Source organism: Lampris incognitus, chromosome 9, assembly GCF_029633865.1.
Source record: "Lampris incognitus isolate fLamInc1 chromosome 9, fLamInc1.hap2, whole genome shotgun sequence".
In the NCBI taxonomy this organism is placed as follows: Eukaryota; Metazoa; Chordata; class Actinopteri; order Lampriformes; family Lampridae; genus Lampris; species Lampris incognitus.
The window spans coordinates 38,827,305-38,852,163 of record NC_079219.1 but is presented as its reverse complement, the minus strand read 5'-3'; the positions used below and the strand labels follow the sequence as shown (position 1 = coordinate 38,852,163).

General features: G+C 44.3%; 1 protein-coding gene across 2 annotated transcripts in view; it reads left to right on the top strand.

The window, feature by feature from the left end:
* Positions 1–24,859, top strand: part of grik2 (glutamate receptor, ionotropic, kainate 2) — a 316,356-nt gene that overhangs the window by 269,233 nt on the left and 22,264 nt on the right. For both annotated transcript variants that reach the window (XM_056286734.1, XM_056286735.1), the window contains one exon: positions 5,382–5,607. In XM_056286734.1, the coding sequence (XP_056142709.1) occupies positions 5,382–5,607 (226 nt within the window). The remainder of the gene's footprint in view (positions 1–5,381; positions 5,608–24,859) is intronic.

Below are 24,859 nucleotides of genomic sequence, written 5' to 3'. Positions count from 1 at the left end.
GCGGCTCACCCAGTACCAGTGTGGCATAGGCCGCGGAACCAGTATGGCCAGTAGGGCCGTGGCCATATCTACTTTGGCGTGCATCAAACATAAACGTGTAAAAATTCAAATCGCAAATACGTTACATTCTTAATGTATTGCGCTTTTGCGTGCTTCCCGGGCTAATTTCCACTAGCTGTAAGCCTACGTACAGTACGTAGCCTATCACAGGCAACAAACTTTGTTTCCTAATGATTGATTGGTTATTTGTGTCACGTGAGCTTAGTGTCACACGGACGTGAATTTCACAGAACAAAATACCAGCGCTCTATGTAAGTAGACTAACTGCTAGTGTGTTCACTAAACTTTAAGCAATAGTAATGTTAACATGAATGATAAAGTGTCGAAAAATAACTAATTTCTTCGGGTCAAAGTTAACCAAGGTAGCTGAGACAACCACCGTCACTCCAGCCCACAATGAGCCCTCTGAGGAACCAGAAGTAGAATGTCTAACTGTCGCTGCTCCAACTAGCCCCTCTGCCACTACCCTCAACATTATGAGCCTGTCGCCAGATGTACACAGGCTGTTGAAATTGTTTTATACAATTCCCGTGTCAACTGCCAGCGCCGAGAGGTCTTTCTCAACCCTTCGTCGTATGAAGACTTATCTAAGGTCAACAATGACTCAAAGGAGACTCAATGACTTGATGTGCAGCCACACACACAGGGATGCTTTGGCCAATGTGGATGATCTCGCCATTGCCAGTGACTTCATCCAGCACAACGAGAGACGGAGGAACTTCTCTGGGACGGTTTAAGACAGGGTGGTGAGCGTTGACATTTTTTAATCCTATGCAACTGGACTTGACGTGTCAAATGATTTATGCTTTCTAATCATACTGATTATACTATTTGATTGTGACTCAAGTGTAGGCTATAATCAGGACAAATAAAAACAGCATTAATAAATAAAGTTATGCGTTACGAGTGTGGCTTGGGGGGGGGGGCGTCACGTCATTCTTGGCCCTACCATTTCGAAATGCGTTCCGCGGCCTATGCGGTGTGGGAAGATGGTGGCATGAACTTATGTTTAGTGCGGCCTCACCCAGTACCGACCATCCAGTGTCTTTGTCCACATCTGCGTCTCAGTCTGTGTCTCTGTTTGAGGCTGGGAGAGCTGGCACTGGATCGGCGAGGAGAGCTTGGTCTGCTGCATCCTGTGGGCCCAGGGACCACGGCCCTGCCTGGAGCTGCACCCGAAGAGAAAACACTGAGGGCGGTCTGACAGGACGCGGAAGCGGGGCAGGCTAAGCTAAGCTAACTGCTAGCCCATGCAGACTGGAGGTTCCAATAACACCGAGGGCGGTCTGGCGGTGGCCTCGCCTAGCATTGACTGTGTTTTTGGTGTTGTCGTATGAAGTGTGAGGAGGTGTGTCGAAGGTGTCTGGCTGGGAGAGCTGGCATTGGGTCGGCTGGGGGAGCCTGGTCTGCTGCGTCCGGTGGGCCCATGGACCATGTCACTGCCTGGAGCTGCGTTCAAGGAGGAAACACAGAGGGCTGTCTGACAGGACATGGAAGCGGGGCAGGCTAAGCTAACTGCTAGCCCATGCAGACTGGCAGGTCCGATAGTCATCCTGGCTTTCGCTCTCTTGGACAGTGAATTTTTATTTCATTTTATTTTATTTTGTATATGTTGGATATATTTGTTTTTGTAGTGTTTTTTTTTTGTAGCTTGGATATACCTATGTGTTCTTGTAGTTGGGATGTGTTTTTGTCTTTGTGGTGCACTGCTGTGGGCTGGGGGAAACGATATTTCGTTTCATTTCATGTGCGCAGGTGCATGGAATGAAATGACAAATAAATGTTCCTGATTCCTGAAGTGTACAGATCCATTTCCACATCACGGGAGGTTATTGTTGAATGAAGGTGAGGATTGGGCCCTCTAACAGTAGGGGTACTTTTCTCACACAATTATAACTGAGACAGAAGCTAACACTAACTGATCCACATGACACTAACTTTATAGCCCATAATCAGCCTAATCACTGTTCCCAACACTTGCCCACATGGCAATAATATTTGCATATTGCATCCCTGAAAGATTCGATCAAAGCATGAAAGTCACAGATGGAGACTGACAGTAAGCTTCTTTTTTTATATGTTTGGATGCTTGAATAATGTGTTTTGTTTTGTTTTATTTTTGTTTTTGTTTTTTTGTGTGTTTTGTCAGTTGACGAAGTGGGAATGTACAGTATTAAGTGAAACACAGGAGAGCAAGCGCTTCATCCTCACTGGGATAGTACATGTGATTCCAGAAATGGAGGGATTGACCTCCTAAGTATCTTTTGGAAGAGAAAAGTGAACTGCCATGTTCATCAAGTTATAAGTGCTTTCGAATCTGAGAATATTTGCGGTGAAGCTAACAAACGTGTAGCATCTTCATCCCAGGATAGTTTAGTAGTCTGCCATAAGCCAGATGAATGGCGTGGGCGTGGATGACTGGCGCTGGGATGATTACCATTCTTGCACAGTTTTGTTTCTTGATCCACAAGGTCCTGGATGCCAGTATTGGTTTGATTTGTTATTTTACTGACTTTGCCATCTTAGCCAGAAAAAAAGACCCATTATTCCATGTGAGCTGTTAGCTGATGTGTTTCAACAATTGCAGACCAAGACACCTCCATTAACAACTATTAGCTTACTTTCAGTCCGAAATTTAACTTCTCACTGAATTCTCTCACAAGCTGTTTGACAGAGCCTGGAAGGGTTTTCTGTCAATCCGAGGTTAACATTTGGTTATTTGATTGGATTTGAACACTTATTTTTTCTTTTTTTTTGTTGCACAAAATACAAACTGAGAATAATGCTGATATGAAATCTATGAATGTCTTAAGTGAGCTTGACGGAACAGCATAGTTCTTTGGTTTTGGGTCTCTGAGGCTTTGTTGGCCCTCCGGTTTCTGACCCATGTTCACCTCCTATAGAACCACAGGGATCAGGAAGATTTATTTCAGGAATCAGGAACATTTATTTTTCATTTCATTCCATGTACCTGCGCACATGAAATGAAACAAAACATTGTTTCCCCCAGCCCACAGCAGTGCAACACAAAGACAAAACACATCCAAACTACAAGAATACACATATCCAAACTGCAAAAAAACTGCAAAAACATAACCAATATATAAAACAATAAAATAAATAAAATTCACTGTCCCAAGAGAGCGAACGCAAGGATGACTATTAGAACTGCCGGTCTGCATGGGCTAGCAGTTAGCTTAGCCTGCCCCACTTCCGCATCCTGTCAGACCGCCCGCGGCATTTCCTCCTCAGGCGCAGCGCCAAGCAGGGCCGCGGTCCCTGGGCCCACCGGTCGCAGCAGACCAGGCTCCCCCAGCTGATCCAACACCAGCTCCTCCAGCCAGACACCCTCAACACAGGGAGGTGAAGCAGGTCCTGCTCATGGCCTTAACAGATCATCCCCACCAATTATCTAAAAGTAAATGACACAGGGTGTGAAATAGTCATATTAGCACAAACACACCTGATTTGGCATTCAGTTGCAGCCTACACTGGGTTTCCACAGTCTAAAATGGTGATTCAGTTCAAGCCTAAATCAGCCAAATCAAAGTGTTGACTATAATGCAATCCAGATGATCAAAATTATTAAGTGAAGAGGGAATACGGTAAATGGTATTCATCCATCCATCCATTACCCAAGCCGCTTATCCGAATTCGGGTCGTGGGATGACTGCCGCCCAATGACTGCTGGGATAGGCTCCAGCATGCCGTGACCCGAGTTCGGATAAGCGGCTTGGTAAATGGTATTGTCACTTAAATTTGGATGTGAGTGAGCTCATATCAGGATTCATGCACACACACACACACACACACACACACACACACACACACACACACACACACACACAGCTATTTATTGGCTGTTTTCTCCTCATGGCATCATCCCACTGCCCAACTGACTGTTAGCTTGCTTTGAATCTCATGATAAGTCGTTGTTTATCTGCAAGATATGTCTTTGTTTAAAAAGTAATTGAGTCATACTTAGCTTCACAATCGACTGCAATCCTCTGGACAGATGTGGAGACATGAGCAGACTGTATAGCGCTGCTAAGCGTGGGCCACTTCAGAACGATCAAAGGATTAGGCCTAGCATTTGGTTCTAATCAGCCCTCGCTTCCAGCAGACACTTTGAACCGCACGCCTCTGAAGAGAAGACACAATCCGTAATAGAGGAAAATATATAAAAAGTTTATCACAGGTGATGAGTTGAGAGGGTCAGACCGCAAATAGACTCCTTTTTTTTTTTACGTGTTTATCTGCCAATCTAATGTTCTGCAGAAAATAAGCAGCGGTGGTGTCCTGACATCCTGATTCGGCTCATGGAAACAAAACTGATTTGACATACGGATGACATAGAGCATTTTAGACGTGGTTTCCATTTCGTTTTGACAGCTATTCATTTTCTCCACCCACTGCGTTTTTTGCTTTTTTCCAAAAATCTCTCCTATATGGTTTGACTAATCAGCTCTGGATCCCTTTATGGAGCCTGTGGCTGACGGTAGCCCACCTCGTCTGTGTGCATGAACAGGAGTGTAGGTGGTTATCTGGCTCGCCGTGTATTCACAGCCACCGCTCAGGCCTTATCAGCAGTCTGTAGCTTGCATGCTCAATCGCCTGATTTGTCAAGGGTGACTCCGAAAGATTCTGATAGGCACTTCGCAAATCACCCAGTTGATCTAAAATATCGACCAGCCACAAAAAGTCATTACACACTATAATGGTGGGCAGGACCTTGAAGATTTAACTTAATTAGGTTTCAAATGGCTTCAAAAATGCCTTCAAATCTGGTCCCTTTGAGAGTAATGCACCCCTTTGGATTTTTTCATTGAGATTACAGGTGTAGAAAGCGAAGCATACCAACAACTGACGACACAGCTTCTGCTACTGCTCGCTGGCGGCAGCATCACAGATGACCAGTCATACAAAATCCCACCACTGCTATCAGTTAGCACCGTAATCCTTTTTCAAAATGGGCTTTCTTCCTACAGTGCTATCAGCAGTACACAAATCATGTTTTAGTGACATACCTGACATGTTTACCTTAAAATTCAGCAAATAATGGAATGTAATATTTGCTCAAGGTACCGCTAGATAAGAACAAATTGCCGTTATCTGGGGGAGTGGCATGCATGCTGTGCTTGTCTTTGTTTCATCCTGCAACACACAAGCGAAGCCGAGCCGAGCTGCCTCAAAAATATGAGCTCGGGGTGACTTTGTTTTTTCCTTTCCCCTGCAATGGAGTGAGGTTATAATTTCTTATTAACCCTTGAAGGCAAATGCAGGTGTTCTTGCTGACAGTGTCGTCCTGTGTCTCCTGATAGAAAACCAAGATCTCCACATATGACAAGATGTGGGAGTTTATGAGCAGTCGCAGGCACACGGTGATGGTGAAGAATGTCGAGGAGGGCATCCATCGCGTGCTCACCTCCGACTACGCTTTCCTCATGGAGTCTACCACCATCGAGTTTGTCACCCAGCGCAACTGCAATCTCACCCAGATCGGAGGCCTCATTGACTCCAAAGCTTATGGTGTGGGCACCCCCATGGGTATGTATGTATGCAATCATCCTAGCAAACCAAGCAGCTTCAGTGTAGTCCCAGCCCTGATACTACACATAACAATGTCTACCTTATATTTATGTTCAAGACAAGTGGATGTATGCTTAAAATTCACAAAACATTCCGGGGGCGGGGGGGCGTCCGGGTAGTGTAGCGGTCTATTCCGTTGCCTACCAACATGAGGATTGCTCAAATCCACGTGTTACCTCCGGCTTGGTCGGGCGTCCCTACAGACACAACTGGCCATGTCTGCGGGTGGGAAGCCAGATGTGGTATGTTTCCTGGTTGCTGCGCTTCGCCCCCTCTGCTCAGTTGGGGTGCCTGTTTGGGGGGAGGGGGAACTGGGGTAAATAGCATGATCCTTCCACGTGCTACGTCCCCCTGGTGAAACTCCTCACCGTCAGGTGAAAAGAAGCGGCTGGTGACTCCACATGTATCGGAGGAGGCATGTGGTAGTCTGCAGCCCTCCCCAGATTGGCAGAGGGGGTGGAGCAGCGACCGGGATGGCTCAGAAGGGTGGGTTAATTGGTCAAGTACAACTGGGGAGAAAAAGGGGGAAACCTTCCCCCCTAAAAAAGAAACACAAAACAATAGAAAATAAATTCACAAAACATGTATTTAAGTTGCCAGATGTTATTTACACAAGTGTATATCAAGGAACAGATTCAGTGTTCTATGAACTGCATGACAGCAATGTTAGCTGTGAACAAGACTGTCCTCTCTGATAATGTTGTCTTCATTGGTTGTAACCCATATGAAGAGATTATGTGTCGAGGGATATGTGGAAGTGGAGACCCTAGGGCAGACTAGAGAATAATGTGGCATCAATAAAGGATTGAATAATAAGGGTAGCACATTGCATGCTATGTGCAGAGGTGCAACATTTGATTATGGAGCATAACGGCAGATTTTTATAATCCTGTTACACACACACAGCCTTCGGCAACTGCAAATAAAAAAGGAAAAAAATCTCAGGTTAAGTACCTGAGTTATGAGAGAGAATCACTCAGAGAATAGACTGGGAGGCAACTTAACACAATGACCCCGTGCAAAATCTACGCTTATCTCAAATGGTCTCCTTTTATGGGACTTGTACAATAGTGGATTCAGTGTTTATGCCTCTTGAGAAGTGAGGGTGTTAAACCAAATTCATGCTCTCTGTATGCCGATCTAATGAAAATACACTCACCGGCCACTTTATTAGGCGCACCTGTCCAACTGCTCGTTAACGCAAATTTCTAATCAGCCAATCACATGGCAGCAACTCAATGCATTTAGGCATGTAGACATGGTCAAGACGATCTGCTGCAGTTCAAACCGAGCATCAGAATGGGGAAGAAAGGTGATTTAAGTGACTTTGAACGTGGCATGGTTGTTGGTGCCAGACGGGCTGGTCTGAGTATTTCAGAAACTGCTGATCTACTGGGATTTTCACGCACAACCATCTCTAGGGTTTACAGAGAATGGTCCGAAAAAGAGAAAATATCCAGTGAGCGGCAGTTCTGTGGGCAAAAATGCCTTGTTGATGCCAGAGGTCAGAGGAGAATGGCCAGACTGGTTCGAGCTGATAGAAAGGCAACAGTAACTCAAATAACCACTCATTACAACCGAGGTATGCAGAAGAGCATCTCTGAACGCACAACACGTCGAACCTTGAGGCAGATGGGCTACAGCAGCAGAAGACCACACCGGGTGCCACTCCTGTCAGCTAAGAACAGGAAACTGAGGCTACAATTCGCACAGGCTCACCAAAATTGGACAATAGAAGATTGGAAAAACGTTGCCTGGTCTGATGAGTCTCGATTTCTGCTGCGACATTCGGATGGTAGGGTCAGAATTTGGCGTCAACAACATGAAAGCATGGATCCATCCTGCCTTGTTTCAACGGTTCAGGCTGGTGGTGGTTGTGTAATGATGTGGGGGATATTTTCTTGGCACACTTTGGGCCCCTTAGTACCAATTGAGCATCGTGTCAACGCCACAGCCTACCTGAGTATTGTTGCTGACCATGTCCATCCCTTTATGACCACAGTGTTCCCATCTTCTGATGGCTACTTTCAGCAGGATAACGCGCCATGTCATAAAGCTCGAATCATCTCAGACTGGTTTCTTGAACATGACAATGAGTTCACTGTACTCAAATGGCCTCCACAGTCACCAGATCTCAATCCAATAGAGCACCTTTGGGATGGGGTGGACTGGAAGATTCGCGTCATGGATGTGCAGCCGACAAATCTGCAGCAACTGCGTGATGCTATCATGTCAATATGGACCAAACTCTCTGAGGAATGTTTCCAGTACCTTGTTGAATCTATGCCACGAAGGATTAAGGCAGTTCTGAAGGCAAAAGGGGGTCCAACCCGGTACTAGCAAGGTGTACCTAATAAAGTGGCCAGTGAGTGTAATTCCACACACTGGATACTTGAAAGATGGGTCCTGTTGAGAATCCTCAATTTTTTTATTTTTTGCCCCTTTTTCTCCCCCATTATACTTGGCCAATTAGCCCACTCTTTGTCCCGGCCACTACTCCACCCCCTCTGCCGATCTGGGGAGGGCTGCAGACTACCACATGCCTCCTCCGATACATGTGGAGTCACCAGCTGCTTCTTTTCACCTAACAGTGAGGAGTTTCACCAGGGGGATGTAGCATGTGGGAGGATCTCACTATTACCCCCAGTTCCCCCTCTCGCCTGACCAGAGGAGGCGCTAGTGCAGCGACCAGGGCACATACCCATATCCGGCTTCCCACCCGCAGACACGGCCAATTGTGTCTGTCGGGACGCCCGACAGAGCCGGCGGTAACACGGGGATTCAAACCGCTGATCCCTGTGTTGGTAGGAAACTGAATAGACCGCCATGCTACCTGGACAGCCAATAATTATCATATTCAAAATGATTCTGCCTAAAGATAATGTACACAAAACTCAAGATATAAAGCTGTATCATTGCCCTGCAAAAATCAGATCATATCCTTTGTGACCCCCCGGACTGGCATGAATGGTACCTCTGGATGTGTATGGCCCATTGGTCAGTGGGAGGAGGTTGTGTGGGGAGTCTTATTGCTGTATGTGGGGAACAGTGGAGCAGGGTTGTGTTTGCTCCATGTGATTGCTGTTTCAGACTGATTTGTTCCTTGTGCATTTTTGATGTGTGTGTTTGTGTATTTCTGCATGTGAGCCTTTGTGTGTGTGTGTGTGTGTGTGTGTGTGTGTGTGTGTGTGTGTGTGTGTGTGTGTGCATTTGCGTGCATATGTGTGCTTCTGTGTCAGCATGGGTGTTTGCAGGTGACTTGATGCACGGCAGATAAAATGCATCACCCTGTTTACTGTGTGCCAGTTGTTTGTGTTTTCTATGATTGTGTATGCAAATGCAAATATGTTGTTATGCACGGGGTGCATGTGTGTGCAGGTAGGTGTGAAAAAGGGAGAGAGGAGGAGATTGAAGGAAATGAGAGAAGTGTGTGCTCATCTCAAGCAGGTTGTGTGCAGCACACAGACTGTCCGAACTGAAAAAGGGCTGTGTTTAGCATCATTACTCCCCCGTGGCCTATTCACATATGGTCAGTACACGACATTTAAATTGCTGATCCTACCCTTTTAGTACCTTTTACCATATGCAGCCTGTATTCCCCTATAGCGGAGCCATTTAGAGTATATCTCATTGACTTCAAAAGACAGTAATTGTCAGGCTGCATTAGTACCTGGATCTTGACAGCAGCGCACCACTCGCCTCCTGTAGTCCCTTCTGGCAGCTCTCTGAGCTCTGGAATGGACGGAGCTCACCTCCACCTACTAGCCATAGCTCATGGTAATGGAATGTTTACTGCATCAAACCCTCCACTGGCGCGAGCCCTGTTGACTCTCGGTACTGCACTTATGATGGTCCAGTGATTCCTTTTTTAAAATATGTATCACGGGAATTGATTTGGGTACTTTATTTATAACAATTCTTGCAGTATTTAAAAGTTTGTGCTTTTTTTCCTCAGGAGCTTTACTGACTCTGTTGCTTGTAAACACCAGAGTGCATATATATATATATATATATATATATATATAGTGTGTGTGTGTGTGTGTATGTGTGTATATATATGTATATAAAAGGGCGATGTGCAGAGCTGTAGCAACTACAGAGGTATAAAGTTGATCAGCCACAGCATGAACATATGGGAAAGAGTAATAGAAGCTAGGTTAAGAGGAGAGGTGATGATTAGCGAGCAGCAGTATGGTTTCATGCCACGAAAGAGCACCACAGATGTGATGTTTGCTTTGAGAATGTTGATTGAGAAGTATAGAGAAGGCCAGAAAGAGTTGCATTGTGTCTTTGTAGATTTAGAGAAAGCATATGACAGGGTGCCAAGAGAGGAGGTGTGGGATTGTATGAGGAAGCCGGGAGTTGCAGAGAGGTATGTAGGAGTGGTGCAGGATATGTATGAGGGAAGTGTGACAATGGTGAGGTGTGTGGTTGGAATGACAGATGGGTTCAAGGTGGAGGTGGGATTACATCAAGGATCAGCTCTGAGCCCTTTCTTGTTTGCAATGGTGATGGACAGGTTGACAGACAAGAACAGGCAGGAATGTCTGTGGACAATGATGTTTGCGGATGACATTGAGACCTGTAGCGAGAGTAAGGTGCAGGTTGAGGAGAGCCTGGAGAGGTGGAGGTATGCACTGGAGAGAAGAGGAATGACAGTCAGTAGGAGCAAGATGGAATACCTATGCGTGAATGAGAGGGAGGAGTAGAGGTGACGAAGGCATATGAGTTTAAATACTTGGGGTCAACTGTCCAAAGTAACGGGGAGTGCAGAAGAGAGGTGAAGAAGAGAGTGCAGGCAGGGTGGAGTGGGTGGAGAAGAGTGTCAGGAGTGATTTGTGACAGAAGGGTACCAGCAAGCATTAAAGGGAAGGTTTACAGGATGGTTTGGAGACAGTGGCACTGACAAAAAGACAGGAGGCGGAGCTGGAGGTGGCAGAGGTGAAGATGCTAAGATTTTCCTTAGGAGTGATGAAGAAGGACAGGATAAGGAATGATTATATTAGAGGGACAGCTCAGGTTGGACGGTTTGGAGACAAAGCAAGAGAGACAAGATTGAGATGGCTTGGACGTGTGTGGAGGACAGATGCTGGGTATATTGGGAGAAGGATGCTGAAGATGGAGCTGCCAGGGAACAGGAAAAGAGGAAGGCCATAGAAGAGGTTTATGGATGTGGTGAGGGAGGACATGCAGGTGGCTGATGTGACAGAGGAAAAGGACAGGAAGAGATGGAAACGGATGATCCGCTGTGGTGACCCCTAATGGAAGCAGCCAAAAGTAGTAGTAGTAGTAGTATACTGTGTGTGTGTGTGTGCGTGTGTATATATACATATATATATATATATAAAACATTACATTACAGTCATTTAGCTGATGCCTTTATCCAAAGCGACTTACAATAAGTGCATTTAACGTAGGAAATCAGGAGAACTACTAGTCATCAGAGGTCATAAGCACATCCTCCCTCTAAACCAGCATCTAAGAGCAAAACCAGTGTTACAGTAAAAGCACAAGAAAGAGATTAAATGAGTGAATACAATAAGTGCTAAGAACAAGTAACAGGGTAGTAGTTCTTGAAGAGGTGAGTTTTCAACCTGCGGTGAAAGATGGGCAGTGACTCCGCTGTCCTGACATCAGTGGGGAGTTTATTCCACCACTGTGGGGCCAGGACAGAAAAGAGCTGTGACCGGGTCGATCGGCAGCAGGGGCCTCTGCGCGACGGGGCAACCAGGCATCCCGAGGCAGCAGAGCAAAGTGGTCGGGTGGGGGTGTACGGCTTGACCATGGCCTGGAGATAGGAGGAGCTGTTCTTTTCACTGCCCTGTATACTAGCACCAGAGTCTTAAACTGGATGCGAGCAGCTACTGGGAGCCAGTGTAGGGACATGAGAAGGGGAGTTGTGTGTGTGTGTGTGTGTGTATATATATATATATATATGTGTGTGTGTGTGTGTGCATGTGTGTGTGTGTGTGTGTGTGTGTGTGTGTGTGTGTGTGTGTGTGTGTGTGTTTGTTTGTGAGGATTGTGTTTTGTTATGCCACTAATGGATGCTTGTTTTAGTGTCTGAAGACACACTGACACCGCGTATAAATTAGGTGGAGCTATATAAGCAGAAAGCTGGGATCAGCCTTCCTCTTCAACCAAAATAATTCAGGAGAAAGCTGACGTCAGACGTCCCTCCCTACCAGCTCTTATGAGATCATCTGGTTCCCACATTGTCATTATCTCACTCTGCAGTTCCTGTGATGGCTGTCATCCAGCATTTGGCTTTACAAGTGAAAGTACAAATTAGGCAATCTTGTGTTTTAACCAGATGTCTGGTAATGTTGTGTGTGCCTGTGCTGACTAGCTCTTTTAAGGAAAATTATGGTCAGGGGCATGTATTTTATAACTTCCATTCATGGCCATCACAGGGCAAACAGAGTTAACAAAACTAAATCAGAGTTAACAAAACTATCATTAAAAAAAAATCTACTGACTAGAATGAGGTGCAAGGACCGCTTGTCTTAGTATTGAAAAAGTGTATATTGACCGGCTCTCACAGATAAGGCTGAATCATTGGGATTTCCTGCAATTGCACCTCCTGTCTGGTCTTCATGCTGTTACTGTAAAGTTGTTTTTGTGGTACAGTGCTAGCTAGGTCTGGACAGACATGTCACCCAAATGTCACAAGACGTCACTCCGACAGTCCTCAGAAATAATAATTATATTTAGCAATATTATAATTATTATTTTGATGGATATTTCATATGATACATGTATTTAAAAGACAGATCAAGTTTTTTAAACCTTGGTCTCATTTTCATAGTGTTTGCCTTTGTGCATATCAGTAATGATGTCATTTTACTCACCAGCTTCATTGTGGAGATCTTGGACTCCATTATTTGTGTTTATATATTCATGTGTATCCTGATATGCTACATTGACGTGTACTTCCATGAGGTCTCTTCCTTAGTGAGGTGATAGAGTGACGTTATAGACAGTGCCATGTTACCCAACATCTGCCTCAGGTTTCATGTACCTCCACACACTGCAAGCTTGTGACTACACTGTGACTTCCTCTGCCACTCCTGCGTCCCTGCAGGCTCTCTGTTTTTCTTCCTCCTCGCCTCCCTTTTAACACTATCAATCTTCATTTAGCTTCATTAGGCTGCATTAATCATATGCAGTAGCGTGGAGTGCCTGTGTAGCATGTCAGCGTGCTGCTCTGCTCCCAGTTGTTGATTGCTGCTCATAAGGGAGGTTCAAGAGTAAAGTCCTCACTGGAGTTCTGGGAGATGGAGCATCTCCGCAGCCATGACCAGCTACTGCAGCAGAATGATAACCACCCCCCCATTCTCACACACACACACACACACACACACACAATAAACACATAAACAGCCCTTGTCTGTTTGTCAGGATTCAGAAGATGGAGGAGGAGGTGTAGGTACAGAGCAAGAGGAAATCAGGCAGCAACATGGCACAGCAGTATTAAGCCTTAAAGAACGTGTGTGCTCAGGATCACCATGATATCTGGATCATAACACCAGACAAGAGACTTGAGGTTTATAAAATGGCATTCCAGTGTATCTGATTCCCCAGCATCATTTACACGCATCTGTTTGATTTGTGCCATGTATATCCCTAGATGTAACATGCAAAACAAATTACTAGTGCTACAAAACAGAGAGCATAATCTCTCTTGGCAAACTAAAAATACACGTACTTAGGGTACTAAGCATTGCACCACATTTGAATTTCTAGGATTTTTCCATACGAGAGACAATGCATTAGGGATCGGTGTGCTATTACTCTGCTTTGATCTGGCTGATTACAGCTATGTGTCTTATTCTGGATGTAGCGTGGCCTGTCACATCCCTCTTTCCTCTTCCCTCAATTGGAGGATTAAGCGCCTCTCTTATGGGTACACATGCTGTGAAAGCCTGTTTCCAGCTCTCAAATTAACATATTCTGTTTATCACTGACAAACACAACATAGCCAAACCTCCCCACATCACTCACCCAGCCAGATCCAGGAGAAGTGTCTCACTCATCCCTCGCAAGGCTGCTGCAGACGACACCAGCAGTGAGCCTCCTTCAATAGCCCAGTGGTGTAATGTTGCACCACCACAGCATCACAGAAGCCTGACAAAACCAACAGATGACAAGCATCATCTGAAAATCTCACATATAAAACATACAGTATCTACAGGGTAAACAGTTTACAATGGGGTTTTCCAGATAAGTACACATATACCTTCATTTATTTGATTTCTCTTATGTAAATGTGAGTTTTTTAGCACTAGCCAGACGTGGCTATCACAATGTGATATCAGGTCTTTGCTATATCTGAGAATACTTGTACTCAATTCCTTCCATTATATTATAGACAAGGTCTTTTCATCCATTCTGATACAGCGGTGTTGGCAGGGTATCAAGGCTGCCTGTTTCTTTAGCTAAGCAAATTGGTTATCTGACACTCTTTGGCTGTCGTTCCACGACATGGAAATGAATATAAAAGCAGAGCATTTTCACATTGCTATCTCCATGGTAATAGATGGTGGTTGACTTGGGCTGTCTGGCTGTTCAGAAATAGAAGTTTCCAGAGCGTCTGGGTAGCATGGCGGTCTATTCCGTTGCCTACCAACATGGGGGATTGGCAGTTCAAATCCCCATGTTACCTCCAGCTTGGTTGGGCGTCCCTACAGACACAATTCGCCTTGTCCGTGGGTGAGAAGCTGGATGTTGGTATGTGCCTTGGTCACTGCACTAGTGCCTCCTTTGGTCAGTCGGGGGTCCTGTTCAGGGGGGAGGGGGAACTGGGGGGAACAGTGTGATCCTCCCATGTGCTACAGCCCCCTGGTGAAACTCCTCACTGTCAGGTGAGAAGAAGTGGCTGGCGACTCCACATGTATCGGAGGAGGCATGTGGTAGTCTGCAGCCCTCCCCGGATCAGCAGAGGGGGTGAAGTAGAGATCGGGGCAGCTCGGGAGAGTGGGGTAATTGGCCAAATACAATTGGGGAGAAAAAGGGGGGAAAATCCCCAAAAAAAAAAAAAGAAATAGAAGTTTCCAACACCAGAAGTCCTTGGGCAGAGATGAAGGACAGAGCAGATCTAAGGTAGATGAACGGCACGTGACTTAAGCAGTACTGCCAAAGCGAGTAACAGCCACAAGCTTCATTACTGGAAGCAATGCCACTTATCATTTCCACTGCTAAAGGTCTTCAGGGTTCACTACACAATAAATTACCAAACTGGTTCTATTGCACACATCAAATGAACGCAACACACAGTCTGCTCTAGTTCTGGCAACTTTATTTTCTTACCCGGTACAAATCGTTTTTCTTGTTTTTGCATAGACAAAATTCAGGATGCAGCACAGTAAATGACCTCGCCATGCAGTTTTTTTCCCCACTATCTATTCACAGCTTCCTTCCCTTTTTCATCTGAACTACTGCATTATTGCTGCGTAATAATATTTTAAAACAAACAAGATTATTTCCCTTTACAAATACAATGCAGTCTCCATACTGGCATTATAAAAGCAGATTAATAGAAATGGATGCCAATATGTATTTATAAAAATGTAAATATTGTTTTGCTTCATTACTTTGGAATAGTTCATGATTCCAGATCGCAACACCCTCCCCCACTAAAAAAAATAAAATGTTGCCATAACATTTTCTTTTTACTCAACAACATAACTAGCAATAAACTTTCGACATACAACAAATAACATTACATCACAGGGGAAGGTGAATGCTTGTATACAGTTTCTTTGCACAGACTACATTAACATTTTCTCTTCTTCAAGCTACAATGACATTAATACAAATATATACATCTCTATAATCTTCTTGTCTTTAGAGGTTTATTGTCTGCAGGTATGCTGCCCCCCCCAACATCCTGTAATGGCATCTGGAAACTACCATATGCACCTCATGTTAATATAGCTTCACATCTTTTTTTTATGCCATATGCACAGTACCAATTGAGTCCTCTTTCAGTTTGATATTAGTATATTTTAACACTTCAATAAATCAATAAATCGTTATTCCTTTAAAACTGGTGTTGGTGTCTTAGTACTGTATTATATCACCTTAAAACTAAGCATAAAATTGAATTGTAACCAATATAAATTCTAACATCATCATCATCAACGGTCACTCAGGGTCGAGTATGACCGTTCTCCCTCTTGGTCTTCAGGTGGGTGTAGAGGCCGATCCTGAAGCTGCATAATGGGAGGACGCCTGTGCATGACAGCTTTTTACGTGGAGTGGCTGATGTGCCTGCAGCCACCACACAGTCCTTGGCAGGGAGTGGCCAGAGTCCAATGGCATGGAGAACCAAGATGATTGAGGACCACTCTCTGTTGCAGTCTTCATCCGTTTTCACTGTTGTTGTGACCTGGAGACATCTTCCGCCAGTTCCGCTGTTGAAGTCTTTGTTGGATAGCGCTTCATCTGGAACCTCCCTCTTGACCTATCCACCTTGAGAGACCCTACTAGGAGCAAAGCTCCGGATGGTGTAGCTCTTGGGATTATTGGTACACGCATGCTTCTCCAACACGGCAAGGTGGCGATCCAGGAGAAGAAACTCCAACATACTACTGTGCTGTTACTTGTAAATAGCTTAACTATTAGGAATCAAAGGATACTGGTTCCAGAAGACAGGGTCATTTCTTGTCAAGGGAGGTCTTCTCAGCTTTACCTCTCCATCATCCACGATACAGGAAAAGAAACTCCAACATACTACTGTGCTGTAACTTGTAAATAGCTTAACTATTATGAATCAAAGGATACTGGTTCCAGAAGACAGGGTCATTTCTTGTCAAGGGAGGTCTTCTTGGCTTTACCTCGCCATCATCCACGATACAGGAAAAGAAACTCCAACATACTACTGTTCTGTAACTTGTAAATAGCTTAACTATTATGAATAAAAGGATACTGGTTCCAGAAGAGAGGGTCATTTCTTGTCAAGGGAGATCTTCTCGGCTTTACCTCTCCGAAATCCAAACTACATACCCTCCAGTCACTGGCTGGAACGTGGGCTGGCCTAACTGGTCATATGTGTAGATGCGCCTCTACCTTAGCCTTCCAGTTGCCATCTGAACCTCTTCCAACCCTGATTCCGCCCCCTCTACACAACATTCGTCATGTGCTGTTTCCTCTTCAGGTTCCTCAGGATTTTCTTCCAGCTCCGGTCCCTCCTCAGGATGCTTTTCTTCCCTGGGGTAAAATTATCTTACTTCCAAGTTTAGACGGCTTCCTGCTTGTCTTGTGGTCCACAAGCTGTACTCATCCTCGCTTGAACTTTCAGAGTCTGCATGGTAAGTATTTTGTTTTGTTTTCACATTTCTTGTTACTGTCTCTCCCTGATTTTGACTTTTTGTTTCTTTCAAGTGAGATTTGCTAGTCTTTGGCTGATCAGTGGGGTAAGGGAATGGTAGCAACGCATTGCAATGTAATACTTGTTTCTTTCTGTTCCCATCTAACGGTTCAACCACATACACTGATCTATCTGTCCCCTTTCTCTCTCTAACCATGTGGATCTGATTCTTCCATTAGGCATGTAACTTGCCTGGGCCTCCTCTTTCTGATAAGTTTCTTACCAGTACATGATCACTGGGTTCAAGGACTGAGCTCCATGCATGTTGGGATGTAATTCTTTTGTCCTCTTGCTGCAGCCTTTTTCAAATTCCTCATTGCAATTTCATAAGCTTCCTGCATTGATATTTTTCATTTTTCTGCTTATCCTACATGGGACTATTTGTTTCTCATTGCTTATCTGGGAAAAATAAAATCAATGGGCAGGGTTGGCTCCCAGCCAAAAAGGAGGAAAAGGGGGAAAGAAAACAGTTGACTAATGTACAGTTGACTTGTATGCATAGACAACTTTGTTGGGATGATCAGCCCAACTTGATTTCTGAGTCTCTTCAAGCGTCCTCAACATGCCCAATAATTTCCTGTTGAAACATTCTGCAGGGTTCACTTGGGGATCGTAAGGAATTGTCTCTGAATGCCGTATCCCACTGTAAGTCTGACATTTTCTAAATAATTCATTTTTGAATTCATTTCCTTGGTCATGGTGGACCTTAGATGGAATTCTGCAATCCTTGTGTCTAAGAAGGTTGTATTTCTTTTTCAAAACTAACACTCCGCTAATAATGGGATCTTCTCTTTGGGCTGCTTTTAGATCTTCTACAGGTAAAGCTTGGACTGCCGCTGCACCACTGTTCACCTCCTCAGGTAATGCATCAATGTTGCAGGTGATCACAGAGATCCAGTCCATCTCTCCCTCTTTTATGATCTTTGAGGGCCTTCCCAATTGACTGCAGTAACTCTGGTGGACATTCTTTGGTTCATTCTTAGATTACTTCTTCAATGGGTGCTGGCCTCCTTGATAGGAAATCAGCATCACAATTAGTTATCTCAGGTCTATACTTAAGAGTGAAGTGATAATCTGCCAGTTTAGCCACCCAACGTTGTCCTGTTGCATTACATTTAGCAGGCTTCATGACATAAGTCAGCGGGTTATAATTGCTGTACACTGAAATGAGGGACATGGCAGAGGTTATCATGAAAATGTTCCGTGATAGCCCACGTTAAGGCCAAGAACTCCAATTTTCCAGAGTGCAATTTGTAGTTCTTTTCTGCCTTTGTTACCGCCTGGGATCCACATGCAATGACTCTGAGTACACCATTCTGTCGCTGATACAACACTGCATCCAGGCCTTCTTCTGAGGCATCTATGTGCAGCACAGATGGTTTCTCAAAATCGGGATATGCCATGATAGGTGGATTTATTAGTGCAGTGATTCAGTTCTCCATCACCCCTTGGTGTCTTTCAATCGATTCGACCAGCTGAGATGGTGGTGGCTGAGCAGACTGGTGGCCATCATCCTGATACAGAATTTAACTGATTGTTATACAACATCATTGGAGCAGCATGGCTCAGGAGGTAGATCAGGTCATCTAGTAATTGGTAGGTCATTGGTTCGATTCCTAGCTCCTCCAGAGAACATGTGGAAGTGTCCTTGAGCAAGACACTGAATCCCTAACTGCTTCTGATGAGCAGGTTGGCGCCTTGCATGGCAGCCCCCACCATCAGTGTATCAATGTGTGTGTGAATGGATGAATGTGAGGCATCCATTGTAAAGCACTTTGAGTGGTTGGTAGACTAGAAAAACACTTTATAAATTAAGTCCATTTATCATTTATTTACCATTCCTTTGCTCCTTCCTTTTCTCTGTTTTAGGCTTAGTCCGCAGCTCATACAGTGGCTTGGCAATCCTAGCGAAATCAGGAATATAGGACCTATAGTAGTTGAGAAAACCCAACAATTGTCTCACCTCGTGGACAGTAGCAAGTGTCTCGTGCCTTACCACTTGCACAGTCTCAACCACCTTAGGATTCATGCAGAAATCACACTTCTTTGGCCTTAGATTTATTCCACACTTCTTCTGCTGCTGCAACACTCTGCAGACATTTTCAACATGCTGCTGGAAGACGCTACTAAAGACTAAAACATCATCTCGGTAAGGGACGCAGATTTCAACCCTTAGGTCTCCCAGGCATCCCTCCATATAACATTGGAAGGCCACTGGAGCATTAGTGAGGCCAAATGGGATTCTGTCCCACTCGTAGAGTCCCCATAGTGCTATGAATGAAGTAAAGGATCTTCCATTGCTCATGAAGCCTTGATGGTAAGACGTACTTTGGTCCAGCACTGTAAACCAGGAGTTGCCACCCAAGTATTCCAAAATTTCATGCATTCTTGGGATTGGATGGCGATCAGGCTGTCTTCTCATTGAGTAGTCTATAATCTATGCATAGGCATAGGGTCCCATCCTCTCTTATGCACACCACTGGTGATGAATAAGAAGAACACAACTTTTGAATCCAGCCTCGGCTCAATAAATCCTGTAAGTGATTCTTCAACTCTTGATAGAGTGAACAAGGTTTAGTTTTGTACATTTTCCTCACTGGGATATTGTCTTGAAGCTGAATGTCCATTTTCAGGGCAGGAATACATCCTGTGTCCCACTCATTTTTAGTAAACACGTCACACTCCTCCCTGAGAATCAGCCACACCTGCTGTTTTTCCTTTGACAGATGGCTGAGGTCCTATGGCTCACCTTCTGAGATCTTGGGAGAACATTATGTCTGGGGCGTGTCACAGTGTTCTGAAGGCAGTGGACTATGTCCTTGCTGTAAGGGTTTCACGTCAAGGGGGTGAATGGCATCAATACTACGAAGACATGTTGTCACAAATCCATAGCTCACACCAAAACTAACTGGGTGTTTCTCTGTGTTCCTGAACTGCATGGGTAAATGAGTGATATAATTCTGTAGCAACTTTCTCAGTGTAATAAGTCCGCAGAATCTGCTTCAAAACAGGTAACTTCAAATCAGTTCTTTCAAGATATCTCCTCAACTTTACTACTGGGGCTATTGCTTGGACAACAGCCTTAATGACTTCATTCACATCATACCCCTTTTTCAGGGCCCTCTGTATTTGTTTTTCAAGATTGGTGTTCCAAAGGAGTTGAATCAAGTGCAACTGGACTTGGTATATATCCGTGAAGACGTTTCCCCTCTCATCCAAGACCGTCGCTGCTAAACAAATGCAAATCAACAGCTCCGATGGTGACAGGCCCAGCTGGACATCGGTACACAAAAGAGCCACGCATATCTATGGCTCTGACAACGACTCCTAGAGGATACATTCTGAGTCTCATCACCAGCCAGTCAGACTAGCTTGGTCTAGTCAGAAAGGCACGAACTGAGGAGGCCTCTTGGATGAGAGGCGAAACGTCTTCACAGATATATACCAAGTCCAGTTGCACTTGATTCAACTCCTTTGGATAACCATGACCTGGATGAATGAGAACATTCACAAACATGCTTCAAGATTGGTGAAATTTAATTTGTCTTTTTGATCAGGTTCAACTATTTGTCCAATGCTCTTCAAATTTATTCTATACAATAGCTGGACAACTACATGACTTTGCATTGGAACTGACACTTTTGCAATTGTAATAATACTAGCTGCTGTTTTTCCAGTGAGTTCATTAGGTCCAGTAACACTTTTCTCCACAGCCTGGCACTCCAACTCAATTTGTCGCTGCCCCCTCCCATAGTGTACAATACCATGATTGGAATTTATCATCCTCATCACTTAAACACTGGCTTTTCAGAGTATCAATTTTTTCATTAACTTCTAACTATAATGACAGTCTCTCATCCTCAAGCGAACTTACATCATCCTCCTCCAATAGTTTTTAGGATAAGTCTCCTCAACGATCGAGGTGAGTGTTTGTTATTCTCGTTAACCTCCATGTTTAGCACTGAGCAAAAGCAATTCAATTCTTCCACGGAAAGTGCTGGCAATTTCTCTTCTATCTCTACTAACAGAGCTTCCGACTCAGGTGACATTTTGCTAGCTAGCTAAGTACTCAATCTCACATGTCTGCTGTTGCTTTAGCTTGTCTGTTGTCGTGTACTTGAATGTTCAGCTCGTCACTGCCGATGCCATCATCTTGGTCTAGTTCTTCAGTTTGCTGGTCAGCAAATGTCCTGAACTTTGTTGCAGACCAGGCGGAAACACCAAATTTATGTTACACCCATCAAATGAACGCAACACACAGTCCGTTCTGCTTCTGGCAACTCTATTTTCTTACCCGGTACAAATCGTTTTTCTTGTTTTTGCATTGACAAAATTCAGGGCACAGCACAGTACATGACCTCGCCGTGCAGGTTTTTTTTTCGCCATCTATTCACAGCTTCCTTCCCTTTTTACTTTGACCTTCTGCATTATTACTATGTAATAACCTTTTAAAGAAACAAGCTCCTTTCCCTTTACAAATTATTGCAGTCTTCAAACTGGCATTTTAAAAGCAGATTAATACAAGCGAATGTCAATACGTATGTATAAAACATTAAATATATGAAAATGAGCATAAATGTAAATATTCTGTTGCTTCATTACTTTGGAGTAGTCCCTGACTCCAGAGCGCAATAATCTAATAATCTAATGATAATCTAAACATGTTATTCTCCCTGTAGGCCAATGTGGGCTCATTCTCATTACCTTTTACATTTTTTTTTTGCACAAAGTAATAATGATATCCTGATAGCACTGTGAGGGGGCTGTAAAAAGCAGGGATGTTCGGAGAAAGGGAAAACAGGAGGTGTCCTGGGGAACTCAATGAGTTTGTTTTGTTTTTGTATGTGTGTTTTATTTTTTGTTTTTTTTTAACAAGGTTTTGTCCAGCTTTAGTCAGAGGTTTAAGTGTGTGACTGGTTTTGCTCTACAGAGCTGTTTACTGGTGTGGGAAGGAGGCCCCGGGGCTTCTGGGAAAAAAACAGGGGAAGGGGACTCACTACAACTTTATTTATTCATTAAGACAATTAAACAACCCAGAGAGCAACAAACAAAACAATTACCACAAATTAAGCAAGCAACCGACTTTTAAAAAAGAAAAGAAAAAGTGTTAAGGTAGAAGAGTAGGACTTTTCAGAATCAGAATCAGAAACACTTTATTTGGCATTTCATTTAATGAAATGAAACAAAACATTCTTTCCCCCAGCCCACAGCAGTGCAACACAAAGACAAAAACACATCCAAGAACTACAACAACATATATATTCAAACTAACACATATATCTAAACTAAAAAAAAGATAAATAAATAAAATACCACTGTCCAGGAGAACGAACGCCAGCCAGGATGACTGTCAGAACTGCCGGTCTGCATGGGCTAGCAGTTAGCTTAGCCTGCCCCGCTTCCACGCCCTCTCAGACCGCCCTCGGTGTTGTCTCTTCGGGCGCAGCTCCATGCAGGGCCGTGGTCCTTGGGCCCACAGGATGCAGCAGACCAACCAGGGGTCTCCAATACGTCACGAGCTACCCCTTCCCAAGTAGCTCGCCAAAGGGTTAATGAATCTTTCATAAATTTGAAAACTTGATGAGTCAAATTTGTTTGGTCACTTGGAAAAATCCGCTTTACATTTATATCCAATCAAATTCACAGGTGTCCCGCCCCCTTCTTACACAACATTATTATTTGCTAATTAGTTGTCAATCAAACAGTTGCGCTGCTGTCAAGCTTGATGAGTCAGTGGTGATGCGAGACGGACCGCAACCACGACCGCGGCAGCTGCCCATACCAGTAAGAGGCTAAAGACACACTATTCTCACGGAGAGCGGGAAACAGAGTTTGGTTTCACGAATGTAAACGACAAGTGTGTGTGTCTAATCTGCGGAGCTAGCGTGTCAGTCGGTAAAAGATGTAACGTGGAGCGCCATTTCACCAAAGTCCACAGCAAGTTTTCACGGGACTTCGCTGCAGGTAGCAGTGTACGAAAAGAGAAGACAAAGGAGCTGAAAACTACGCTTCAAAGACAACAGATTCTGCTCACAAGACCAACGAAGAAGAAGGCCAACGCAGCAACAGAGGCTGCGTTTAAAGTGGCGCACATCTTAACCAAGCACAAAAAGCCCTTCACCGATGGCGGGATTGTAAAGGAGGCTATGCCTGCGGTGGCTGACACGTTATTCAGGGACCATAAAAGTAAGACAGAAATGTTGTCTGCTATTGCCGATGTACAACTTGGCGCTAATACTGTGGCAAGGAGAGCGTCTGCGCTGTCTGTGGATGCGGTAAAACAGCTGGACTCGGACATGAACAGGTGCAAATGGTTTTGAATTCAGTGTGATGAGTCTGTCGACTCCAGCGATGCAGCCCAGCTAGCTGTTTTCATTCGGATGGTGTTTGATGACTTTTCCACCAAAGAAGAGTTTTTGACCTTCCGCTGAAAACCACAACCTGGGGAGTTGATGTTTACCATGCAGTGAAGGATTACTTTGTATGAAAAAAGACCCCTATTGAAAAGCTGGTGTCTGTAACAGCTGATGGAGCCCCTGCTATGACAGGTCGTCACTCGGGATTTATTGCGCACTGCAAAGCGGACCCGGACTTTCCAAAGTTTCTGAACTATCACTGCATCATTCACCAACAGGCTATATGCGTAAACGTTATGGAATGTGACCGTGTGATGGCGCCTGTTGTTAAGATCATCAACTCCATTCGAGCAAAGGCTAAGCAACACCGCAGCTTCAAGCTGCTGCTGGAGGAATGCTCTGCGGAGTATGGGGATGTCCTCCTCCACACTGAAGTCAGGTGGCTAAGTCGGGGTAAGATACAACAACGCTTTCTTTCCTTGCTGGGTGAAATCAAGGCATTTATGGAAACGAGGGAGGAGGATACCACCCTATTATCTGATGCAGAGTGGCTACTTGATCTTGCTTTCCTGACAGATGTAACTGAGAAAATGAATGACCTGAACCTACAGTTACAAGGCCAAGATAAAAAACATATCTGATATGATCAGTGCTGTCAATGCGTTCAGTGCAAAACTGTCATTGTACATTCAGCAAGTGAAAAACAAAAAGTTTCAGCACTTCCCCTGTGTCTCAAAGATGTTGGAAAGTTACACTGGTGCAGCCAGCGTTTTAAATGTTTCCAAGTATTGTGACCTCTTGTCAAGGCTTGGGCAGGAGTTTGCAGACAGATTCAGTGACCTTGAGAAACTTGAGCCCTGTGTGACATTTATGGCCAACCCCTTCATGGATGTGGACATAAGTGAGATTTCAAGGACAGATTGCTGAGCTGTTCTGTGTTGATCCTGTAGAAATGGAAATTGAGGTAATAAACCTTCAAAATAATGTGCAGTTAAAGGCTCAACAGCATTCTCAGCATTTCTGGAGCTTAGTAGCGCCAGATAACTATAAGAGTCTTCACCAAGCAGCTCTGAAAATTTCTGCTTCGTTTGGGTCTACATACGTCTGTGAGTCGGCCTTTTCTGACATTAATGTCATGAAATCAAAGTTCAGAACAAGACTGACAGATGAACATTTAAATGACTCCATAAGAGTGAACCTGAGTGGATACACTCCAGCATACGCCTCTCTTGTTGACTCCATGCAGTGCCAGTCATCTCACTAGCTACAAAAGGCTGAATACACATCACACATACAACTGTACATGTGAATACTCTTGTGAAGTGATACATACAGTGACATGTGGACAGATATAACAAAATGAAAAGTGAGTAAGTAATAATATATGTTTATTTGTAATTGCATTTTGTTTTGACAGCATTCATATTTTAATTTAATAGTGTGAGATAGACTAGAAAGAAATGCATGCAGAAATACAAAACGC